At 43.6% G+C, this 21346-nt stretch overlaps 1 protein-coding gene across 1 annotated transcript in view; it reads left to right on the forward strand.

Annotated features, from left to right (window-relative positions):
- The window catches only part of LOC135572932 (CUGBP Elav-like family member 4), a 37875-nt gene extending 18831 nt beyond the window's left edge, over window positions 1–19044 (forward strand). Inside the window, exons 2-3 of the mRNA XM_065021839.1 lie at window positions 14347–14429; window positions 19024–19044. Coding sequence (XP_064877911.1) covers window positions 14347–14429; window positions 19024–19044 — 104 coding nt within the window. The remainder of the gene's footprint in view (window positions 1–14346; window positions 14430–19023) is intronic.
- Window positions 19045–21346: the final 2302 nt, after the last annotated feature.

The raw sequence follows: 21346 nt of genomic DNA on the forward strand, positions 1-21346 counted from the left end.
ATCTTTATGTTTGAAGCCTGAAATGTGGCAAAAGGTCGCAAAGTTCAAGGGGGCCGAATACTTTCACAAGGCACTGTATACTGCCTTTTTAGCAGTAAACAATTATTTACGCGGTGGAATGTTTATTTTGAAGATAATGTATGCTGTAGTTCAGAATATATACATGATATGTGTACATGAATTAATGCATCAATGCCACAAATGCTGCATGATATCAATATTACGATTTGTGGCCTCTGCCCCAATATAGATCTCTCTGTGTGTGTGTGTGTGTGTGTGTGTGTGTGTGTGTGTGTGTGTGTGTGTGTGTGTGTGTGTGTGTGTGTGTGTGTGTGTGTGTGTGTGTGTGTGTGTGTGTGTGTGTGTGTGTGTGTGTGTGTGTGTGTCTGTCTAATACAGTAGACTACTTGGCTCAGCGGCCAGTGGGCTCAACTGGATCTCTGCTTGGCCATTCAGCACATAACTCAACGAACAAGTCAGCCCAGGAATGATTTGGAAAGAAACCCTTCAGCAAATTATTTCATGGCTTCTGAGATCTCTCGCTAGCACCACTTGTAGGTTTCTAGACTCTAAGAAATAATTTACATTAAAGGACACAATGGTCCCTCCGGACAGGGCATAGTCCTACTAATTCTGGACAGGGGTTGCCAGTTACCACCGTGTACTGGTCTGACTGAGACCTGCTGGCGATGCTTAGGATAAAAATGGCAAAATGGACCTCCATTTGCATCAAAGTGAAATAAGTTTCTAGATGTGATATTACGTTGCACGATAACATTACATTAAACGTGACCTATGGGCATGTCATGCTGTACATGTACGTTAATGTTCTATGGTGCAGCAAGGATCAGACACCTACTAGCCAGTGCTTTGATCATCTAACCAATCAATTTTGCAGAGTTCCATTCTTCCACCCACATTTTCCTCCAATGCGAAATGTAAAAACTCTGTGATTCCAATCTGCATTTCAATGTCCCAATTTGTCCAAGAGGGAGTTGCAGCCTTCTAAGTGAGCTGGATAAAAGCATCTGCCAAATGGCTAAATATTTATAATTATCTGCAGCTCAAGAGCCGATAAAAGGACTGAAAATCGACTGCCTGTGCCAGCGGCCTCATTAGTCAGACGACAACAGAATGTCTCTCCACCGAGGCAGGGAGGGAGGATAACCCAAGTATCTTTGGCTAGCAGACTTGGGCAGAACATTTTTGTATTTTGTAGTTTATTTGTAAATTCCAACATTTCAAATCCTCGAGATATTCAAATATAGTTTATATAGTTTCAACTAAAAGGCAACTATTTTCTTTGATATTCAAATACAGGTCTCAGAAGAACAAATAATATTTGAAAGCTGTCAAGGGAAACGGTGACTACTTTGAAGAATTTTAAATATAAATACATTTAGATTTAACACTTTTTTTGGTTACTACATAATTCCATATGTGTTAGTTCATAGTTGAGATGTCTTCACTATTATTCTACAATGAAGAAAATAGTAAAAATAAAGAGAAATCCTGGAACCAGTAGGCGTCCAAACTTTTGACTGTTTCTGTATATCCACCTCACTCTCAGAGAAATAGTTAGTTCTGCTTGGTTTTACACAGTCAAAATGTGACAAATAGCCCCCCAAAAATTATGATACATTTGTGACATTAATATTTAAAAAATGTGGCCTCCCGGGTGGCGCAGTACTGCAGTGCCAGCTCTGCCATCAGAGACCCTGGGTTCGCGCCCAGGCTCTGTTGTAACCGGCCGTGACCGGGAGGTCCGTTGGGCGACGCACAATTGGCCTAGTGTTGTCCGGGTTAGGGAGGGCTTGGTCAGTAGGGAAGTCCTTGTCTAATCGCACACCAGCGACTCCTGTGGCGGGCCAGGCGCAGTGCGTGCTAACCAAGGTTGCCAGGCGCACGGTGTTTCCTCCGACACATTGGTGCGGCTGGCTTCCGGGTTGGATGCGCGCTGTGTTAAGAAGCAGTGCGGCTAGGTTGGGTTGTGTATCGGAGGGCGCATAACTTTCAACCTTCGTCTCTCCCGAGCCCGTACGGGAGTTGTAGCGATGAGACAAGATAGTAGCTACTACAACAATTGGACACTATGAAATTGGGGAGAAAAAGGGGTAAAATTAAAAAAATACATATATATATTTTAAAAATGTAATCTAAAATTAATCAGTGCAGTAATATGAGATCTGTATGTAAAACATTTACATTTGACATTTTAGTAATTTAGCAGAATCTCTTATCCTGAGAGACAGTTAGTGCCTTCATAGTAAGATAGCTTGGTGAGACAACCACATGTCAGATTTACAGGACACAAAACTTGAGCTAAACAATGGATACATATCATTTTGCAACAACACCCACTTTAATACACTTTAAAAATCAATGAATAAAATCTGACAACAGTAATATTTTACACACATACATGGTATCCATAAGCAATCAATTCAGATGAAAATACTCTAATCTGAAAAATGTATGTACAGTATATCACAAAAGTGAGTACACCCTTCACATTTTTGCAAATATTTGAGTATATCTTTTCATGTGACAACACTGAAGAAATGACACTTTGCTACGATGTAAAGTAGTGAGTGTACAGCTTGTATATCAGTGTAAATTTGCTGTCCCCTCAAAATAACTCAACACACAGCCATTAATGTTTAAACCTCTGGCAACAAAAGTGAGTACACCCCTAAGTGAAAATGTCCAAATTGGGCCCAAAGTGTCAATATTTTGTGTGGCCACCATCATTTTCCAGCACTGCCTTAACCCTCTTGGGCATGGAGTTCACCAGAACTTCACACAGGTTGCCACTGGAGTCCTCTTCCACTCCTCCATGACGACATCACGGAGCTGGTGGATGTTAGAGACCTTGCACTCCTCCACCTTCCGTTTGAAGATGCCCCACAGATGCTCAATAGGGTTTAGGTTTGGAGACATGCTTGGCCAGTCCATCACCTTTACCCTCAGCTTCTTTAGCAAGGCAGTGGTCGTCTTGGAGGTGTGTTTGGGGTCGTTATCATGTTGGAATACTGCCCTGCGGCCCAGTCTCCGAAGGGAGGGGATCATGCTCTGCTTCAGTATGTCACAGTACATGTTGGCATTCATGGTTCCCTCAATGAACTGTAGCTCCCCAGTGCCGGCAGCACTCATGCAGCCCCAGACCATGACACTCCCACCACCATGCTTGACTGAGGCAAGACACACTTGTCTTTGTACTCCTCACCTGGTTGCCGCACACATGCTTGACACCATCCTGAACCAAATAAGTTTATCTCATCAGACCACAGGACATGGTTCCAATAATCCATGTCCTTAGTCTGCTTGTCTTCAGGAAACTGTTTGCGGGCTTTCTTGTTCATCATCTTTTGAAGAGGCTTCCTTCTGGGACGACAGCCATGCAGACCAATTTGATGCAGTGTACGGCGTATGGTCTGAGCACTGACATGCTGACCCCCCCACCCCTTCAACCTCTGCAGCAATGCTGGCAGCACTCATATGTCTATTTCCCAAAGACAACCTCTGGATATGACGCTGAGCACGTGCACTCAACTTCTTTGGTCGACCATGGCGAGGCCTGTTCTGAGTGGAACCTGTCCAGTTAAACCGCTGTATGGTCTTGGCCACCGTGCTGCAGCTTAGTTTCAGGGTCTTGGCAATCTTCTTATAGCCCAGGCCATCTTTATGTAGAGCAACAATTATTTTTTAAAGATCCTCAGAGAGTTCTTTGCCATGAGGTGCCATGTTGAACTTCCAGTGACCAATCAATATGAGGGAATGTGAGAGCGATGACACCAAATTTAACACACCTGCTCCCCATTCACACATGAGACCTTGTAACACTAACGAGTCACATGACACCGGGGAGGGAAAATGGCAAATTGGGCCCAATTTGGACATTTTCACTTAGGGGTGTACTCACTTTTGTTGCCAGCGGTTTAGACATTAATGGCTGTGTGTTGAGTTATTTTGAGGGGACAGCAAATTTACACTGTTATACAAGCTGTACACTCACTACTTTACATTGTAGCAAAGTGTCATTTCTTCAGTGTTGTCACATGAAAAGATGTACTCAAATATTTACTCAAATGTGAGGGGTGTACTCACTTTTGTGATATACTGTATATAGCATTTTGGAATTAGACTAGATAGATTGGAATAGTATAGTAAGTGGTTTGTGCTGTTTTCATTCTATTTCTATTTTCAACAAGTAGTTCCAGATACAGCCCTGCCACTTGTTGAAGGCAAACAATAGTCTCAGAAAAGTAGTCACTTCCTGAGATCTGTATTCAAAAATAAGTGGTTTAATTAGTTGCTTTCTCAGATCTGTATTCTAATAGTATACAAAAATAGTTACTTTCTGAGATCTGTATAAAAATAGTTTTGAAAAGTATTCACTTCCTGGTATCTGAATTCAAATATTTTTTAAATGTAGTCCTTTTTTGGGGGATCTTTAAATAATTGTTGTTACCTCCAAAGTAACTATTTGTTCCCCTGAAAAAATTGTTATTTCCACAAAGCCTAGTTAAAACTCACAGCTAGGCAGTTAAAAAACAAGTTAGAAAGACTTTTTCTCAAACCACACCGCTTTGTATTTAGAATGATAAAAGCTGCTTAATGTGCAAATGATAATATGCTAATGTGGGATGATACCGTATGATTATGTGTTTATGAAGGAATGGTGGAATGACTCAGTGCTGTGTTTGTTGATCTTATTCATTGACATAAGACAGAGGAGGGATAACTAACTGTTGTGTGTTTGCATGGTGCATATGTAAATATGAAAATCCCTGTGTGTCTTTCATGTGCCCTTCCTTTAATGATTGGTACTCCATGTTAGCCTTGCAAACATCTTAATTGTGTTAAATGGAGGAAAAAAAGGGGCCAGATTAATTAAAAGCCATTAATGAAGGATTGTGTGGGGGAGGCTGCTATTCCCCGGATGGTGCTTTTGTTCACTTTGGCAAAGCGGGGGAGAGAGAGAACGGCTTCACCTTGAAACTGAAAGCACACCATGAAACAGGGTCATTGTGCCTCTTCCAAAAAAAAAAGCTTTTCTCTCTCCGTCTCTCGCTCTCTCTCTGGAAAGAATCACACACACATAAGCACAAGCACAAGCACACACACAAACACACTCCTCTGTGCTGCTGTCTCACTGCCACTCCCAATCCCTTTCTTTCTCAGTCTGCCCCCTTGTCTCCCTTTCTTTCTCAGTCTGCCCCCTTGTCTCCCTTTCTTTCTCAGTCTGCCCCCTTGTCTCCCTTTCTTTCTGTCTGCCCCCTTGTCTCCCTTTCTTTCTCAGTCTGCCCCCTTGTCTCCCTTTCTTTCTCAGTCTGCCCCCTTGTCTCCCTTTCTTTCTCAATCTGCCCCCTTGTCTCCCTTTCTTTCTCAGTCTGCCCCCTTGTCTCCCTTTCTCTCACTCTTTCAATCTCTCACCTCACTGTATCGCTTGTTTTTCTGTCTTTCTCTCCCCCCCCACTCTCCGTCTGAACGTCAGATAAGCTCACTGAGGGAGACATTAGAGAACTCTCCATCTGTGTATAAATAGTTTAGGATGAATTATTGAGGGACCTGGGGTTGCTAATAATCCCACAGGACCCATCTGACAATGACACGGAAGATGGAGGGAAAACAATTACGCAGGGTTTCTTTTTCGCAGGAATTGGATTGGAGTGGTGGAGGGAGGAAGGAAGGAGTGCAGGAGTAAGGTGGGGCCTCCGGTTGTAGAACGGGATCCCCTCGCGGGTCCAACATCTTCGCTAATAAAGCAAATTAACTCTCCAGAATCAATTGGCCCAGGAGTAGCGTCATTTTCTTCCCGGGACGCAACAGGAAGTGTAATGATCCATGTTCCCTCTCCACCCCCCCGAGTCCTCCCCAAGTCGCCCCTGTTTGGAATGTCCTCTCGTCTTGTCTCCCCTGTGGAGGACGGGATAGGACAAGACGTGCCGTCTCTCTGCCGAGGCGAAATAAGAGGGCAGGAAAGCAGGAACGAGAGGAGAGAGGAGAGAGGAGAGAGGAGAGGAATATTAATGGTTGTGTTTAGGGTTGTAAGTGGTGTAATGGGAGGGCAGACCAACCCCTGTGTGTCAGACTCAGACCCCTGCTCCTGTTTTTGACAAATTACTATTTTTTTGTTGTTTTCTTCTCGATTGTTAATGTGAAAGAACTGTGAGATGGAAAGGATTACGCTACAAAATTAGGTTGAAATATTACTGAAATATTTATCTGCACAAAGCACAAGTCCAATTGCCTGGGGAGCAACAACCTGCAAACGTAGTAAACGAGGGGCCAATGAAGGGACAAGGTTAAATGGATTAACTTCATTATTAATTAATGAACATTAATAAAATAACGTGTAATTAACTTAGCCTATGTCTTTGTGAAGGTAATTTACTGTTTTAGAATTAGTAGACTGCACTATTTAAAATAATCACACACGTATTTACGAAACAATGACAGTGGGGAATAGGTATGAATGAGAGAATAATATAAACTACTGACTAGTGACATTGAGAACTCATCAAAGTGTGCCTGTATGCATGTGTGTATGTATACAGTATACAGTATATGCTGGTATGTGTCTGTTTCTGCTTTAACTTGTGCATGTGTGTGTGGGAGTGGGAGAGTGTGTGTGTGTGTGTGTGTGTGTGTGTGTGTGTGTGTGTGTGTGTGTGTGTGTGTGTGTGTGTGTGTGTGTGTGTGTGTGTGTGTGTGTGTGTGTGTGTGTGTGTGTGGTCCACATCCCTCTCGGGAGCGAGGGGACGACGGCAACAACACTGTTCTAATGATGCATTTTCTACTCCATTGATTCAGTGGCTCTGCTCTCCAGTAAATCCTTCACATGCAACACATTAGAGCCAGCCCTTTTTCCTCCTTTGCCAATCGATTAACTAGAGCTTAGGCTGCACCCCAAATGGCATTCTATTCCCAAATAGTACACTACTTTTGACCAGTGCCGATATCGTCCTACGGCATAGGGTGCCATTTTGGATGCAGGCTTGGAGTTGGCCCACTCGGGAAGCAGCATGCAGTGAGAGATGTGGTGCACTTATTGACCTCCGCTATCCACACACAGTGACATGCTGTTTCAATGTTCCTTTTTGTTAGTCTATGCCTTTTATAGGTTTTGACCTGACCAAGATCCAAACTGGGATCAAAATGTCATGAATGCATGCCGTCACTTTTAGAATGTAGGCATTCAAAATGATCATTCATTAGTCTCTGAAACAGCTGCTGAATTATTAAGGCTTATTTTACGGAACAAAAAAAACGGACATTTCTCTGCACAGTAATTGAAGATTTTATATTTGCGTACTCTGCTCCGAGCTCATATAGCATTTTTAACTCATGAAGGGTTTACTGCAGCCAAATACATATTTTAAGATGATATGGGGGTGGACATTGACTGTGTCTTGATAGTATAAGATACTTCCCTTTCCTTATATTGTTTCCTCAAAGCAAAGATCTGAAAGTGTTATAAGGAAACTAAGGAAATAAGGAAATATCAAGTCCATTCACCAGCCAGTGTCATTGAAAGAAAGGGGACTAATAGCAAGATGTTGAATAATATATGGGCCCTTGTACACACTGAGCCAAGGGATTGCTGATCTGCATTAAAGGGATACATGTCAAGAAATGATTTGGTTGGTTTGTTAGCCTTCCAACAAGTGACTGTGTTGCTATTGCATATGCATTATAGAATAACATGGTCCATTCATTCATTTGCAATGAAGTATTTTGCTATAAATATTGGTGTTGCAAAGGCTTTAGTAGTACAACACACAGAGAAGTGAGGCCTCATATAACAGTAATCTAGTCAGGTTATTATGTCATAAAATCAATCTATAAACTGAAGTGAAGACGTATTTTGTGTATGGAGCAAAGGTTGTCCTTGGTCGTGCGTTTGAGGTCCAGATAGATGCTAACTGTCACGACTTCTGCCGAAGTCGGTTCCTCTCCTTGTTCGGGCGGTGTTCGGCGGTCGACGTTGCCGGTCTTCTAGCCATTATAGATCTATTTTTCATGTTCCATTTGTTTTGTCTGGATGTCGCACTCACCTGGTTTCAATTCCCTAATTACATGTTGTATATGTTCCCTCTGTTTCCCCCATGTCCTTGTCGGGAATTGTTTATTGTAAGTACGTGTGCTTTATGTACTGGTGCGATACGGGTTTTGTGCCCAAGTGTTTTGTTATTTTTGTATACCGGTAATTATGTACATTAAACGGATCCGGCTATTTACCAAGTTCTGCTCTCCTGCGTTTGACTTCATGCCTCCACCCCTGGACATGAACAAAACAGAGATGAGAGATCTGGAGATTTCTATTGACTGGCTGAATAAAGTTTCAGGGCAATGATTTTCTTTCAGAGTTCCTTATGTGCAAGGGTGTATAGAGTCATTTCATGCAATTGACTCTTAACCTCTTACCTCTACCTGGGACGCTTGCGCTACGCTAAATGCTAATAGTATTAGTTAAAACTCAAAAGTTCATTAAAATACACATGCAGGGTATCAAATTAAAGCTACACTCGTTGTGAATCCAGGCAACAAGTCAGATTTTTAAAATGCTTTTCGGCGACAGCATGAGAAGCTATTATCTGATAGCATGCACCAATACACTACAACAGAAAAGCACAGCAGGGGACGTAAACAAAATAATTAGCATTTCGGCGTTACACAAACCGCACAATAAAATAGAAAACAGTCATTACCTTTCACCATCTTCTTTGTTGGCACTCCTAGATGTCCCATAAACACTATTGGGTCTTTATTTCGATTAAATCGGGCCATATAAAGCCAAGATATCGTTATATGTAGACTGTGTGATAAACGAAAAAAACAGCGATTTCACAACGTAACGTCATTTTTTAAAATTCAAAAAGTAGACGATAAACTTTCACAAAACACTTCGAAATACGTTTGTAATGCTACTTTAGGTATTAGTAAACGTTAATAAGCGATAAAAATCATCCGTAGGCGATGTAGATATCATTAGCTGTCGTCTTGGAAAAAATTTCAGGAGAGAGCTCTTCCGGAATGATCTGGGCGGAGACCGGAGGTAAGCGGTGCCCCTCTTTCGGTTCAACCAAGAATCAAAGATGATTAAATTCACAAGATACTCGACAACATGGGGATGCTGTGGGAGTTGAATGCTCGGTCTTATCTAATTCGGCTCACTGTTAACAATTGCTGGAAGTGGCGCAAGGATATTTATTTCCATTTTCTGTGATCAGGTTTTCCTGCGCTTTCCGATGTAACGCACGTTATGTAATAGCCACAGTCGTGATTTAACCAGTTTTAAAAACGTCTGAGGGTTTCCTATACACACATTCTAACCATATGAACGTACTATATTCCTGGCATGAGTAGCAGGGCGCTGAAATGTTGCGCGATTTTTAACAAAATGTTCAAAAAAGTAGAGGGTCGACTGAAGAGGTTAAGGCTCTATCTGAAATGGTCTAATAGTTTAAAGAGCATTGAGAAACACAAAGTGGAAAACAGCTACAACTTTTTATTTCCCGTTTCGTGATTCTAGAATAAATGGACAAAATATCATTTGGACGAAAACATTGGAATGAGAACTAATGGTAACACTTATTAGTAGATGGAGCCGTAATTGACAAAAGCATGAATGATAATAGCAAGTCTCATGATCTCACATCTTTTAAATCATAATTATGACTGGGTAAAAGTAGACTCTATGACAGAGGGACCGGCTTAATTGATGCCAGTAAATCTTCAGTTTGACATCTCTTGTGACAAAAGAGAAGAGAGTTTGGCCACTTGGCAGTAAACATTATTACCACGACAGCTGTTTCTCAAACAATCACTCGTAAGATGATGACAAAGCACGTAATTGGAAGAGTAGTGGTGTCTTTCCAACCTGTCTTTTGTACTTTTTAGACCTTGTGTCTTTCAAACCCTGTTTCCATTTTACTCCCTTCTGTCTTTCTCTTTTTCTTTCTTTCTCTCTCGGTGGGTGTGTCCCCCTTTAGGGTGTCTGCAGTGGTTGAGATAAGAACCAGAACGCCGCAGCCCGTCTGGTGTTCAACCTTCCCAAGTTCTCTCACGTCACCACGCTCCTCCGCTCTCTCCACTGGCTTCCAGTTGAAGCTCGCATCCGCTACAAGACCATGGTGCTTGCCTACGGAGCTGTGAGGGGAACGGCACCTCAGTACCTCCAGGCTCTGATCAGGCCCTACACCCAAACAAGGGCACTGCGTTCATCCACCTCTGGCCTGCTCGCCTCCCTACCACTGAGGAAGTACAGTTCCCGCTCAGCCCAGTCAAAACTGTTCGCTGCTCTGGCCCCCCAATGGTGGAACAAACTCCCTCACGACGCCAGGACAGCGGAGTCAATCACCACCTTCCGGAGACACCTGAAACCCCACCTCTTTAAGGAATACCTAGGATAGGATAAAGTAATCCTTCTCACCCCCCCTTAAAAGATTTAGATGCACTATTGTAAAGTGGCTGCTCCACTGGATGTCATAAGGTGAATGCACCAATTTGTAAGTCGCTCTGGATAAGAGCGTCTGCTAAATGACTTAAATAAGAGGCGAGTGTAGGACACAGGGGAATGGTGTTCACAGAAGCTAGGTGATCTTATCTTCGCTCCCTCGCTCTCTCTACCTTTATCTACCTCTCTCTCATCCCCCTCTTCATCTATACTCTCTCTTTCGCTTAGCCTCTTTCCCTTCACCGCTTTCTTCTCCCTTCTCTACCCCTGCTTTCTCCTGTTCCTTTAAATGCTCTTATCTCTACCTCTCTCACTCTCTCTCTTATTTTCTCTCTAATTCAACATCTCTGTCCTTCCCCTCTGCACTGTTGTTGATTTGAATTTGAGGCGTTGTGAAACAATGTAAGGCAACAAATTATGACTGCCTATCAATTTCTAGTACCAGTATGTCATGTGCGGACAAGATACCCCCATGGCTATTCAACTCGATGGATTCCCCATTCACCGAGCAGAGAGGACATTGGATTCAGGAAAATCGAGAGGGGGAGGGATATGCCTCTCCATCAACAGCAAATGGTGTGCTGACTCTAGCAGAGTGGAAGTCTTAACCCATTGTTCAGCCGTCTTGGAATACCTGATGGTCAAACGCCGACCCTTCTACCTCCCACATAGAGTTTTCAGCTGTTATCGTGACTGCTGTATATATTCTACCTCAGGACAAAAAAAACAGCAAGGTGGCACTTAACAAACTGTATTAGGCTATAAACACGCAGGAAATGATGCACCCGGAGGCTGCTAATCTGCTTGTTGGGGATTTTAATTCCACGTCGTTAAGACACTTTATGCCCAACTTCCATCAACATGTCTCTTTTGGCACCAGGGCGAATTAATAACATTGTTACTCTATCCTTAAGCAAGTGTACAAGGCCCTCCCTCGTCCCCTTCAGCAAATCCGATCATGAGTCTATACTCCTGCTTCCTGTCTACAAGCAAAAGCTCAAACAGGAAGTACCCGTGATGCGCTCCTTAGAGAAATGGTCCTCCGAATCGGAGGCTGTGCTGCTTTGTTAGCGCGGATTGTAATATGTTCCGGGACTCCGGCGATAGCATCGACGAGCTAACCACCTCCGTCACCGGCTTCATTAGGAAATGCATCACCGTCATTGTCCCTACAGTGAAGGTTTTCCGCTTCCCCAATCAAACGCCCTGGATTAATACCGAGATTGGCGTTAAATTAAAGGACAGGGCTACCGCACACGGGGCAATCGCAGCCCAAAAAGGGTCAATGCAGATTGTCCTGATAGCTATTGGCTAACTATTTAACTAACTATTTAGCAGTCTTATACCTTTGGAGTACAAGCGTTCAGGGTCCTGTTGGTTCCATGCTTGGTGCATCGGTACAGCATGCCGTGTGGTAGCAGAGAGAACAGTCTATGACTTAGGTGGCTGGAGTTTTTTTTTTGTCAAAGACTCCTGGCAGGTATATTCACGGTCATTTTCAACCTCTCCTTGTCCCAGCCTGTAATCCCCACGTCTCAATCTGACCACCATCATTCCTGTTCCCAAAAACTCTAAGGCTACCTGCAAAAATGACTAACGCCCTGTTCTGAAAGGCTGGTTATGGCACATATTAACTTCATCATCCAAGACACTCTAGATCCCCTCCATTTTGCATACCGCCCCAACAGATTGATAGACGACGCAATCTCAATTTCACTCCACACTTCCCTCAACCACCTAGATAAGAGGAATGCCTTTGTGAGAACGCTGTTCATTGACTACAGCTCAGCGTTCAACACCATTGTCCCCTCCAAGCTCGTCACCAAGCTTAGGACCCTGGGACTGATCACCTGTCTTTGTAACTGGATCCTGGATTTGCTGACACGACGGTGGTAGGCCTGATCACCGGCAATGATAAGACAGCCTATGGGGAGGAGGTCAGTGACCTGGCAGTGTGGTGCAACAGGACAACAACCTCTCCCTCAGCATCAGTAAGACCACGGAGCTGTTCAGGGACTACAGAGAATGGGGGGGCATGCCTGTATCCACATCAACTGGGCTGTAGGGGAGTGGGTCGAGAGCTTCAAGTTCCTCGGTGTCCAAATCACTAAGGACTTAAAAGGGTCCACACACAAGCACATAGTCAACTTACTCAGGAGGTTGAAAAGATTTGGCATTGGCCATCAAATCCTCAAAAGGCTATACACCATCTGCTGATTGACGCTTTAGGGCTGCTGTCTGTCTGTCTGTCTGTCTGTCTGTCTGTCTGTCTGTCTGTCTGTCTGTCTGTCTGTCTGTCTGTGTGTGTGTGTGTGTGTGTGTGTGTGTGTGTGTGTGTGTGTGTGTGTGTGTGGCTGAATCAACACAATTGGGTGTATGAAAATCGCGCAGATTTGTGCCTCTCATTTTGAGAGGCTGCTTGGGCTGCTGTGTAACCCTAACCCTTTCAGACACTTGCTTGAAATAATGGGCCTGCAGCCTAATTCCAACCATACCCATACAGCAGCCCTAAAGCGTCAATCAGCATGTGTCTCCCCGCCCCTGTTTTGTTAAAAAGCTGAGGAATGGCAGGTAGCCTAGTGGATAAGAGTGTTTAGCCAATAACTGAAAGGTCGCTAGTTTGAATCCCTGAGCCAACTAGCTGAAAAATCTGTCAATGTGCCTTTGAGAAAGGTACTTAACCCCAATTACTCCTGTAAGTTTCTCTGGATAAGGGTGGCTGCTAAATGTAAAAATGGATGGGGTTGGAGAAATGTAACCACTCTTAAATTCATAGACAGAGCTATTGATGCAAGGACTAACCATCTAATATTTAACCAAGGCCCATAGTAATGTACTTAATAGGGAATATGATGCTATTTGGGATGCAAGCAAGATTTTAGGGGTTTATGAGTAGGGATGTTACTTGAATGTTTGCATAACGTTTTCAAATGTCCTCTGAACATGGTTCCATGGTTTCTTGTGTTATGTATACATTTGTACATAGAGGGTCTCCATAATAACATTTACAGTCAAAAGTTGGACAGTTCTAAATAAGATTCCCCTTAGTTGACATAGCTGATACTATGTCAGCCTTATGACAGCACTACATAGGCTTTCTGTCAAGGGGGCCTGTGTGAGTGACATGTTTCCGAGGTATCTCCTCGTTTGCCTGAGTCCCTGGCATTCCTCTGGCAGCCCCCTCACGTCAGCCAGGTGCTAAGGAAACAAGGGATTGTGGGAACATATAGAGCGGAGAGAGAGGCTGTCAGGGAAATGTCTGCCTTGTCACAGCAAAGTGAGGACTGACACACACCGATGGACGACTGGATAACCGCAGACTTAGACTGGCAGGGAGAGAGAAGGAGAGCCACATCAGATTTGACATGTTATGGAAGAAAGTAGCTACTGTAGCTAGATTAGCTTTCACACGTTTCCAAATCTCTGCTACATAAGAAGTGGCAATAGGGAAAGTAAATAGTTCTGCATATATACTGTAGAGTAAGTAGTTTTTGTAAGCAAAACTAAACGGTTGTCTTTAAAGCAAGAACACACAGATCTGTGCACACAGAGATATAATTATTTAGCTGCAGGCTTGCTGTGTGTGTGTGTGTGTGTGTGTGTGTGTGTGTGTGTGTGTGTGTGTGTGTGTGTGTGTGTGTGTGTGTGTGTGTGTGTGTGTGTGTGTGTGTGTGTGTGTGTGTGTGTGTGTGTGTGTGTGTGTGGAGCTATCTCTCACTCTCTCTCTCTTCCTCTCATACTCAGGGGACGGATGTTTGTTTTGTTTTTGGCTTTTCTCTGTGATGGTTTTGAGTGGTCTCCTCCTCCAGTTGCTGTCTCAGTGTTTGTCCCAGTATGCTAACATTTCTTTACCATCTCTCTGCCCTCTCTGTCCTCTCTCTCAGGCTGTGCCTTCCTTACCTACTGTACCAGAGAGTCGGCCCTGAAAGCTCAGAATGCCCTCCACGAGCAGAAGACCCTGCCAGGGGTAAGATACCACCACAGTGTAATAGTCTTCGTACCCTATTCCCTATATAGTGTACTACTTCTGACCATAGCTAGTGCACTAAATTGGGAAGAGGGTGCCCATTTGCTCTATGTACTGTATGTCCCCTCAAACACCTTATCATGCAGCCAGGAGAATATATGGTAAACTAATGGTAAAATAATTATGTTTATAGACACAATATCATTCTCATCATCACTCAATGCCTAGGTTTACCTCCACTGTATTCACATCCTACCATACCTTTGTCTGTACATTATGCCTTGAATCTATTCTACCGTGCTCAGAAACCTGCTGCTTTTACTCTCTGTTCCGAACGTACTAGACAACCAGTACTTATAGCCTTTAAACGTACCCTTATCCTACTCCTCCTCTGCTCCTCTGGTGATGTAGAGGTTAATCCAGGCCCTGCAGCGCCTAGCTCCACTCCCATTTCCCAGGCGCTCTCATTTGTTGACTTCTGTAACCACTGTTAACATTAGAAGCCTCCTCCCTAAGTTTGTTTTATTCACTGCTTTAGCACACTCTGCCAACCCGGATGTCCGAACCGTGTCTGAATCCTGGTTTAGGAAGAACAAAACCCTGAAATGTCCATCCCTAACTAGAACATTTTCAGACAAAATAGAATTTCCAAAGGGGGCGGAGTTGCAATCTACTGCAGAGATAGCCTGCAGATAACTGTCTTTAATATCCAGGTCTGTACCCCCAAAATTTGAGCTTCTACTTTTAAAAATCCACCTCTCCAGAAACAAGTCTCTCCTCGTACCTACTTGCTATAGACCACCTTCTGCCCCTGCTGTGCCCTGGACACCATATGTGAATTGATTGCCCCCCATCTGTCTTCAGAGCTCATGCTGTTAGGTGACCTAAACTGGGACATGCTTAATACCCCGGCCATCCTACAATCTAAGCTTGATGCCCTCAATCTCACGCAAATGATCAATGAACCCACCAGGTACAATCTCAAATCCGTAAACACGGGCACCCTCATAGATATCATGCTAACCAACCTGCCCTCCAAATACACCTCTACTGTCTTCAACCAGGATCTCAGCGATCACTGCCTCATTGCCTGCATCTGTAATGGGTCTGCGGTCAAGCGACCACCCCTCATCACTGTCAAACGCTCCCTAAAACACTTCCGCGAGCAGGCCTTTCAAATCAACCTGGCCCGGGAATCCTGGAAGGATATTGACCTGATTCTATCAGTAGAGGATGCCTGGTTATTCTTTAAAAGTGCTTCCCTCATCATCTTAAATAAGAATGCCCCATTCAAAATACACAGGCAGTTAGGAAAGCAAAGGCTAGCTTTTTCAAAAAGAAATGTGCATCCTGTAGCACAAACTCCAAAATGTTTTGGGACACTGTAAAGACCATAGAAAAGAAGAGCACCTCCTCCCAGCTGCCCACTACACTGAGGCTAGGAAACACTGTCACCCCTGATTAATACACGATAATTGAGAATTTCAATAAGCATATTTCTACAGCTGGCCATGCTTTCCACCTGGCTACCCCGGTCAACAGCTCTGCACCCCCCGCAGCAACTTGCCCAAGCCTCCCCCATTTCTCCTTCACCCAAATCCAGATAGCTGATGTTCTGAAAGAGCTACAAAATCTGAACCCCTATAAATCAGCTGGGCTAGACAATCTGGACCCTCTCTTTCTAAAATTATCCGTCAAAATTGTTGCAACCCCTATTACAAGCCTGTTTAACCTCTCTTTCATATCATCTGAGATCCCCAAAGATTGGAAAGCTGCCGCAGTCATCCCCCTCTTCAAAGGGGGAGATACTCTAGACCCAAACTGCTACATACCTATTTCTATCCTACCCTGCCTTTCTAAGGTCTTCGAAAGCCAAGTTAACAAACAGATCATCGACCATTTTGAAACCCACCGTACCTTCTCCGGTATGCAATCTGGTTTCCCGAGCTAGTCATGGGTGCACCTCAGCCACGCTCAAGGTCCTAAACAATATCATAAACGTCATCGATAAGAGACAATACTGTGCAGCTGTATTCATCGACCTGGCCAAGGCTTTCGACACTGTCAATCACCACATTCTTATCGGCAGACTCATCAGCCTTGGTGTCTCAAATGACTGCCTCGCCTGGTTCACCAACTACTTCTCTGACAGAGTTCAGTGTTTCAAATCAGAGGGCCTGTCTCTATGGGGGTGCTACAGGGTTCAATTCTCAGGCCAACTCTTTTCTCTGTATACATCAATGATGTTGCTCTTTCTGCTGGTGATTCTCTGATCCACCTCTACGCAGACGACACCATTCTGTATACTTCTGGCCCTTCTTTGGACACTGTGTTAACAACCCTCCAGATGAGCTTCAATGCCATACAACTCTCCTTCCGTGGCCTCCAACTGCTCTTAAATGCAAGTAAAAGTAAATGCATGCTCTTCAACCGATCGCTGCCCACACCTGCCCGCCCGCCCAGCATCACTACTCTGGATGGTTCTGACTTAAAATATGTGGACAACTACAAATTCCTAGGTGTCTGGTTAGACTGTAAACTCTCCTTCCAGACTCACATTAAGCATCTCCAATCCAAAATTAAATCTAGAACTTGCTTCCTATTTCACAACAAAGCATCCTTCACTCATGCTGCCAAACATACCCTCGTAAAACTGACTATACTACCGATCCTTGACTTCGGCGATGTCATTTACAAAATAGCCTCCAACACAGAATGCAGTCTATCACAATGCCATCCATTTTGTCAGCAAAGTCCCATATACTACCCACCACTGCGACCTGTATGCTCTCGTTGGCTGGCCCTCGCTTTAAATTCTTTGCCAAATCCACTGGCTCAAGGTCATCTAAAAGTCTTTGCTAGGTAAAGCACCGCCTTATCTCAGGTCACTGGTCACCATAGCAGCACCCACACGTAGCATGCGCTCCAGAAGGTACCGTTGAAGTCAGTAGTTTACATACACCTTAGCCAAATACATTTAAACTCAATTTTTCACAATTCCTGATATTTAATCCTAGTAGAAATTCCCTGTCTTAGACCAGTTAGGATCACCACTTTATTTTAAGAATGTGAAATGTCAGAATAATAATAGAGAGAATGATTTATTTCAGCTTTTATTTCTTTCATCACATTCCCAATGAGTCAGAAGTTTACATACACTCAATTAGTATTTGGTAGCATTGCCTTTATATTGTTTAACTTGAGTCAAACATTTTGATAACTTTCCACAACCTTCCCACAATAATTTGGGTGAATTTTTGGTCCATTCCTCCTGACAGAGCTGGTGTAACTGAGTCAGGTTTGTAGGCCTCCTTGCTCGCACACGCCTTTTCAATTCTGCACACAAATGTTCTATAGGATTGAGGTCAGGGCTTTCTGATGGCCACTCCAATACATTAGCTTTGTTGTCCTTAAGCCAAGTATGCTTGGGGTCATTGTCCATTTGGAAGATCCTTTTGCAACCAAGTTTTAACTTCCTGACTGATGTCTTGAGATGTTGCTTCAATATATCCACATAATGTTCCTGCCTCATGATTCCATCTATTTTGTGAAGTGCACCAGACCCTCCTGCAGCAAAGCACTCCCACAACATGATGCTGCCACCCCCATGCTTCACGGTTGGGATGGTGTTCTTTGGCTTGCAAGCCTCCCCCTTTTTCCTCCAAACATAACGATGGTCATTATGGCCAAACAGTTCTATTTTTGTTTCATCAGACCAGAGGACATTTTCCAAAAAGTATAATCTTTGTCCCCATGTGCAGTTGCAAATCGTAGTCTGGCTTTTTTATGGCGGTTTTGGAGCTGTGGCTTCTTCCTTGCTGCGTGGCCTGTCAGATTATGTCGCTATAGGACTCGTTTTTCTGTGGATATATATACCTTTGTACCTGTTTCCTCCAGCATCTTCACAAAGTCCTTTGCTGTTGTCTGGGATTGATTTGCTCTTTTCGCACCAAAGTACGTTCATCTCTAGGAGACAGAACGCGTCTCCTTCCTGAGCGGTATGACGGCTGCGTGGTCCCATGGTGTTTATACTTGCCTACTATTGTTTGTACAGATGAATGTGGTACCTTCAGGCATTGGACATTGTGCCCAAGGATGAACCAGACTTGTGGAGGTCTACAATTCTTTTTCTGAGGTCTTGGCTGATTTCCTACGATTTTCCCACGATGTCAAGCAAAGAGGCACTGAGTTTGAAGGTAGGCCTTGAAATACATCCACAGGTACACCTCCAATTGACTCAAATGATGTCAATTAGCCTATCAGAAGCTTCTAAAGCCATGACATCATTTTCTGGAATTTCCAAGCTGTTTAAAGGCACAGTAAACTTAGTGTATGTAAACTTCTGATCCACTTGAATTGTGCTACAGTGAATTATAAGTGAAATAATCTGTCTGTAAACAATTGTTGGAAAAATAACCTGTGTCATGCACAAAGTAGATATCCTAACTGACTTGCCAAAACTATAGTTTGTTAACAAGACATTTGTGGAGTTTTAATGACTCCAACCTAAGTGTATGTAAACTTCCGACTTCAACTGTATATTTCACTGGTCACCCCCAAAGCCAATTCCTCCTTTGGCCCCCTTTCCTTCCAGTTCTCTGCTGCCAATGACTGAAACGAACTGCAAAAAATCACTGAAGCTGTAGACTCATATCTCCCTCAATAACCTTAAGCACCAGCTCGCAGAGCAGCTCACAGATCACTGCACATGTACATAGCCCATCTGTAAATATCCCATCCAACTGCCTCATCCCCATACTGTTATTTATTTATTTTGCTCCTTTGCACCCCAGTATCTCTACTTGCACATTCATCTTCTGCGCATCTATTACTCCAGTGTTTAATTGCTATATTGTAATTATCTCTCCACTATGGCCTATTTATTGCATTACCTCCCTTATCCTACCTCATTTGCACACACTGTATATAGACTTTTTCTATTGTATTATTGACTCTATTTATTTTACTCCATGTGTAACTCTGTTTTTGTTTTGTTGTTTGTGTCGCACTGCTTTGCTTTATCTTGGCCAGGTCGCAGTTGTAAATGAGAACTTGTTGTCAACTAGCCTACCAGGTTAAATAAAGGTGAAATAAAATGTAAAAACAATTAAAACAATATCAAATGACAAACCAATTCGACACCCATGCAGCTCGCCACCACACGTTTATTCTCAAATGTACTACACATTTGTATTTATTTCCTAACTTTCTGTTGACATACTGTATACACTACCACACATGCCCACACATGCCCTTTTTCACGTTTGTTCGCTTTCTTTCTCCCCCTCACCTCCCCTTTTCATTCTCCCTCTGACAGTCACACTAACCCACAAGAAGAAACCACACAGCATCACATCAGAGCCGGCCTATTTATAGCTGATGTGTGTGTGTGCATGCATGCATGTGCACGCGCGTGTCTGCGTGCATGCGTGCGTACGTGTGTGTTGATTTGCCGGAGTTTTGATGCGTCTCTGTCAGGGCTCGCTCGGTTGGGTCTGTTTTTTAATGACGCCTCCAGGGAGGTTGACAGTCGCCGTGTTGAGCAGAAAGCCTTTGATGTGAATGATTATGACATCATAGACGTGCAGTGGGGAAGAGAGGAGGCGTGTGCTGCCTCTGCCGCTGTGGATCCCTCACTCTTTCTCTTATTTCATCCGCCCTTCCCTTCTTCCCACAGAGCAGGAATGGCATAGTCACACACAAAAAAATAAGAGAGATTAAATATTTGTCTTGAACGAGAAGGGGATTTTACATTCACATGGAATGTGTTTGCGTTGGAAGTTTTTGTCTTACTGAGTGTTGTACGTGGTACGGCATCTATGTTAGCAATAAAGTGCCCTTTTTCATGTAGCGATCCATTTTGAAAGCTTTAGCGACTAGACGAGACCAGCCCCCGTAGCGTTTGTCAAATAAATGTAACTGAAGTCACTACCCATCACCATCATTTAATAAGAAATGCTAATTAGTCAATCCCTGATCGGATCCGCCGATGATTGCTCAGATTTGTCGACTCATTGTGAATGTTAAGTAAACAGTTATAATTGTCTGGGACAGTCCTAGTATGAGCAGCCAATCTTAAAGAAGCAGACGAGTCTGGGAGATGCATTCTATGAAGCCTTATAGAGGTAAAGACGGCAAAACGCATCAAATTAGTTCATTAGGGAAAGAACAGGGACTTGGCAGAGAGATGAGAAAGGCAGTGGGACATTTTATATGCTGTGTAATCTGCATTTGCTTCTTTTCTTTTTACCCAACTATCCCTCTCATCAATCTATACACAATAACCCATAATGACAAGGCAAAAACAGTGATTATATATTTTTTTGCAAATGTATAAAAAAAGATATATAAAAATCCCTTTTACATAAGTTTTCAGACCCTCTACTGAATACTTTCTTGAAGCACCCTTGGCAGCAATTACAGCCTCAAGTCTTCTTGGGTATGACGCTACAAACCGGGCACACCTGTATTTGGGGAGTTTCTCACATTATTCTCTGCAGATTCTCTCAAGCTCTGTCAGGTTGGATAGGGAGTGTCGCTGCACAGCTATTTTCATGTCTCTCCAGAGATGTTTGATTGGGTTCATGTTTGGGCTCTGGTTGGGCCACTCAAGGACATTCAGAAACTTGTCCCGAAGCCACTCCTGCGTTGTCTTGGCTGTGTACTTAGGGTCGTTGTCCTGTTGGAATGTGAACTGTCGCCCCCCAGTCTCAGGTCCTGAGCACTCTGGAGCAGGTTTTAATCAAAGATCTCTCTGTACTTTGCTCCGTTCATCTTACCCTCCATCTGGACTAGTTTCCCAGTCCATGCCGCTGAAAAACATCCCCACAGCATGATGCTGTCAGCACCATGCTTCACCGTAGCGATGGTGCGAGGTTTCCTCCAGACGTGATGCTTGGCATTCAGGCCAAAGAGTT

This window comes from Oncorhynchus nerka, linkage group LG2, assembly GCF_034236695.1.
Source record: "Oncorhynchus nerka isolate Pitt River linkage group LG2, Oner_Uvic_2.0, whole genome shotgun sequence".
Taxonomy (NCBI): domain Eukaryota; kingdom Metazoa; phylum Chordata; class Actinopteri; order Salmoniformes; family Salmonidae; genus Oncorhynchus; species Oncorhynchus nerka.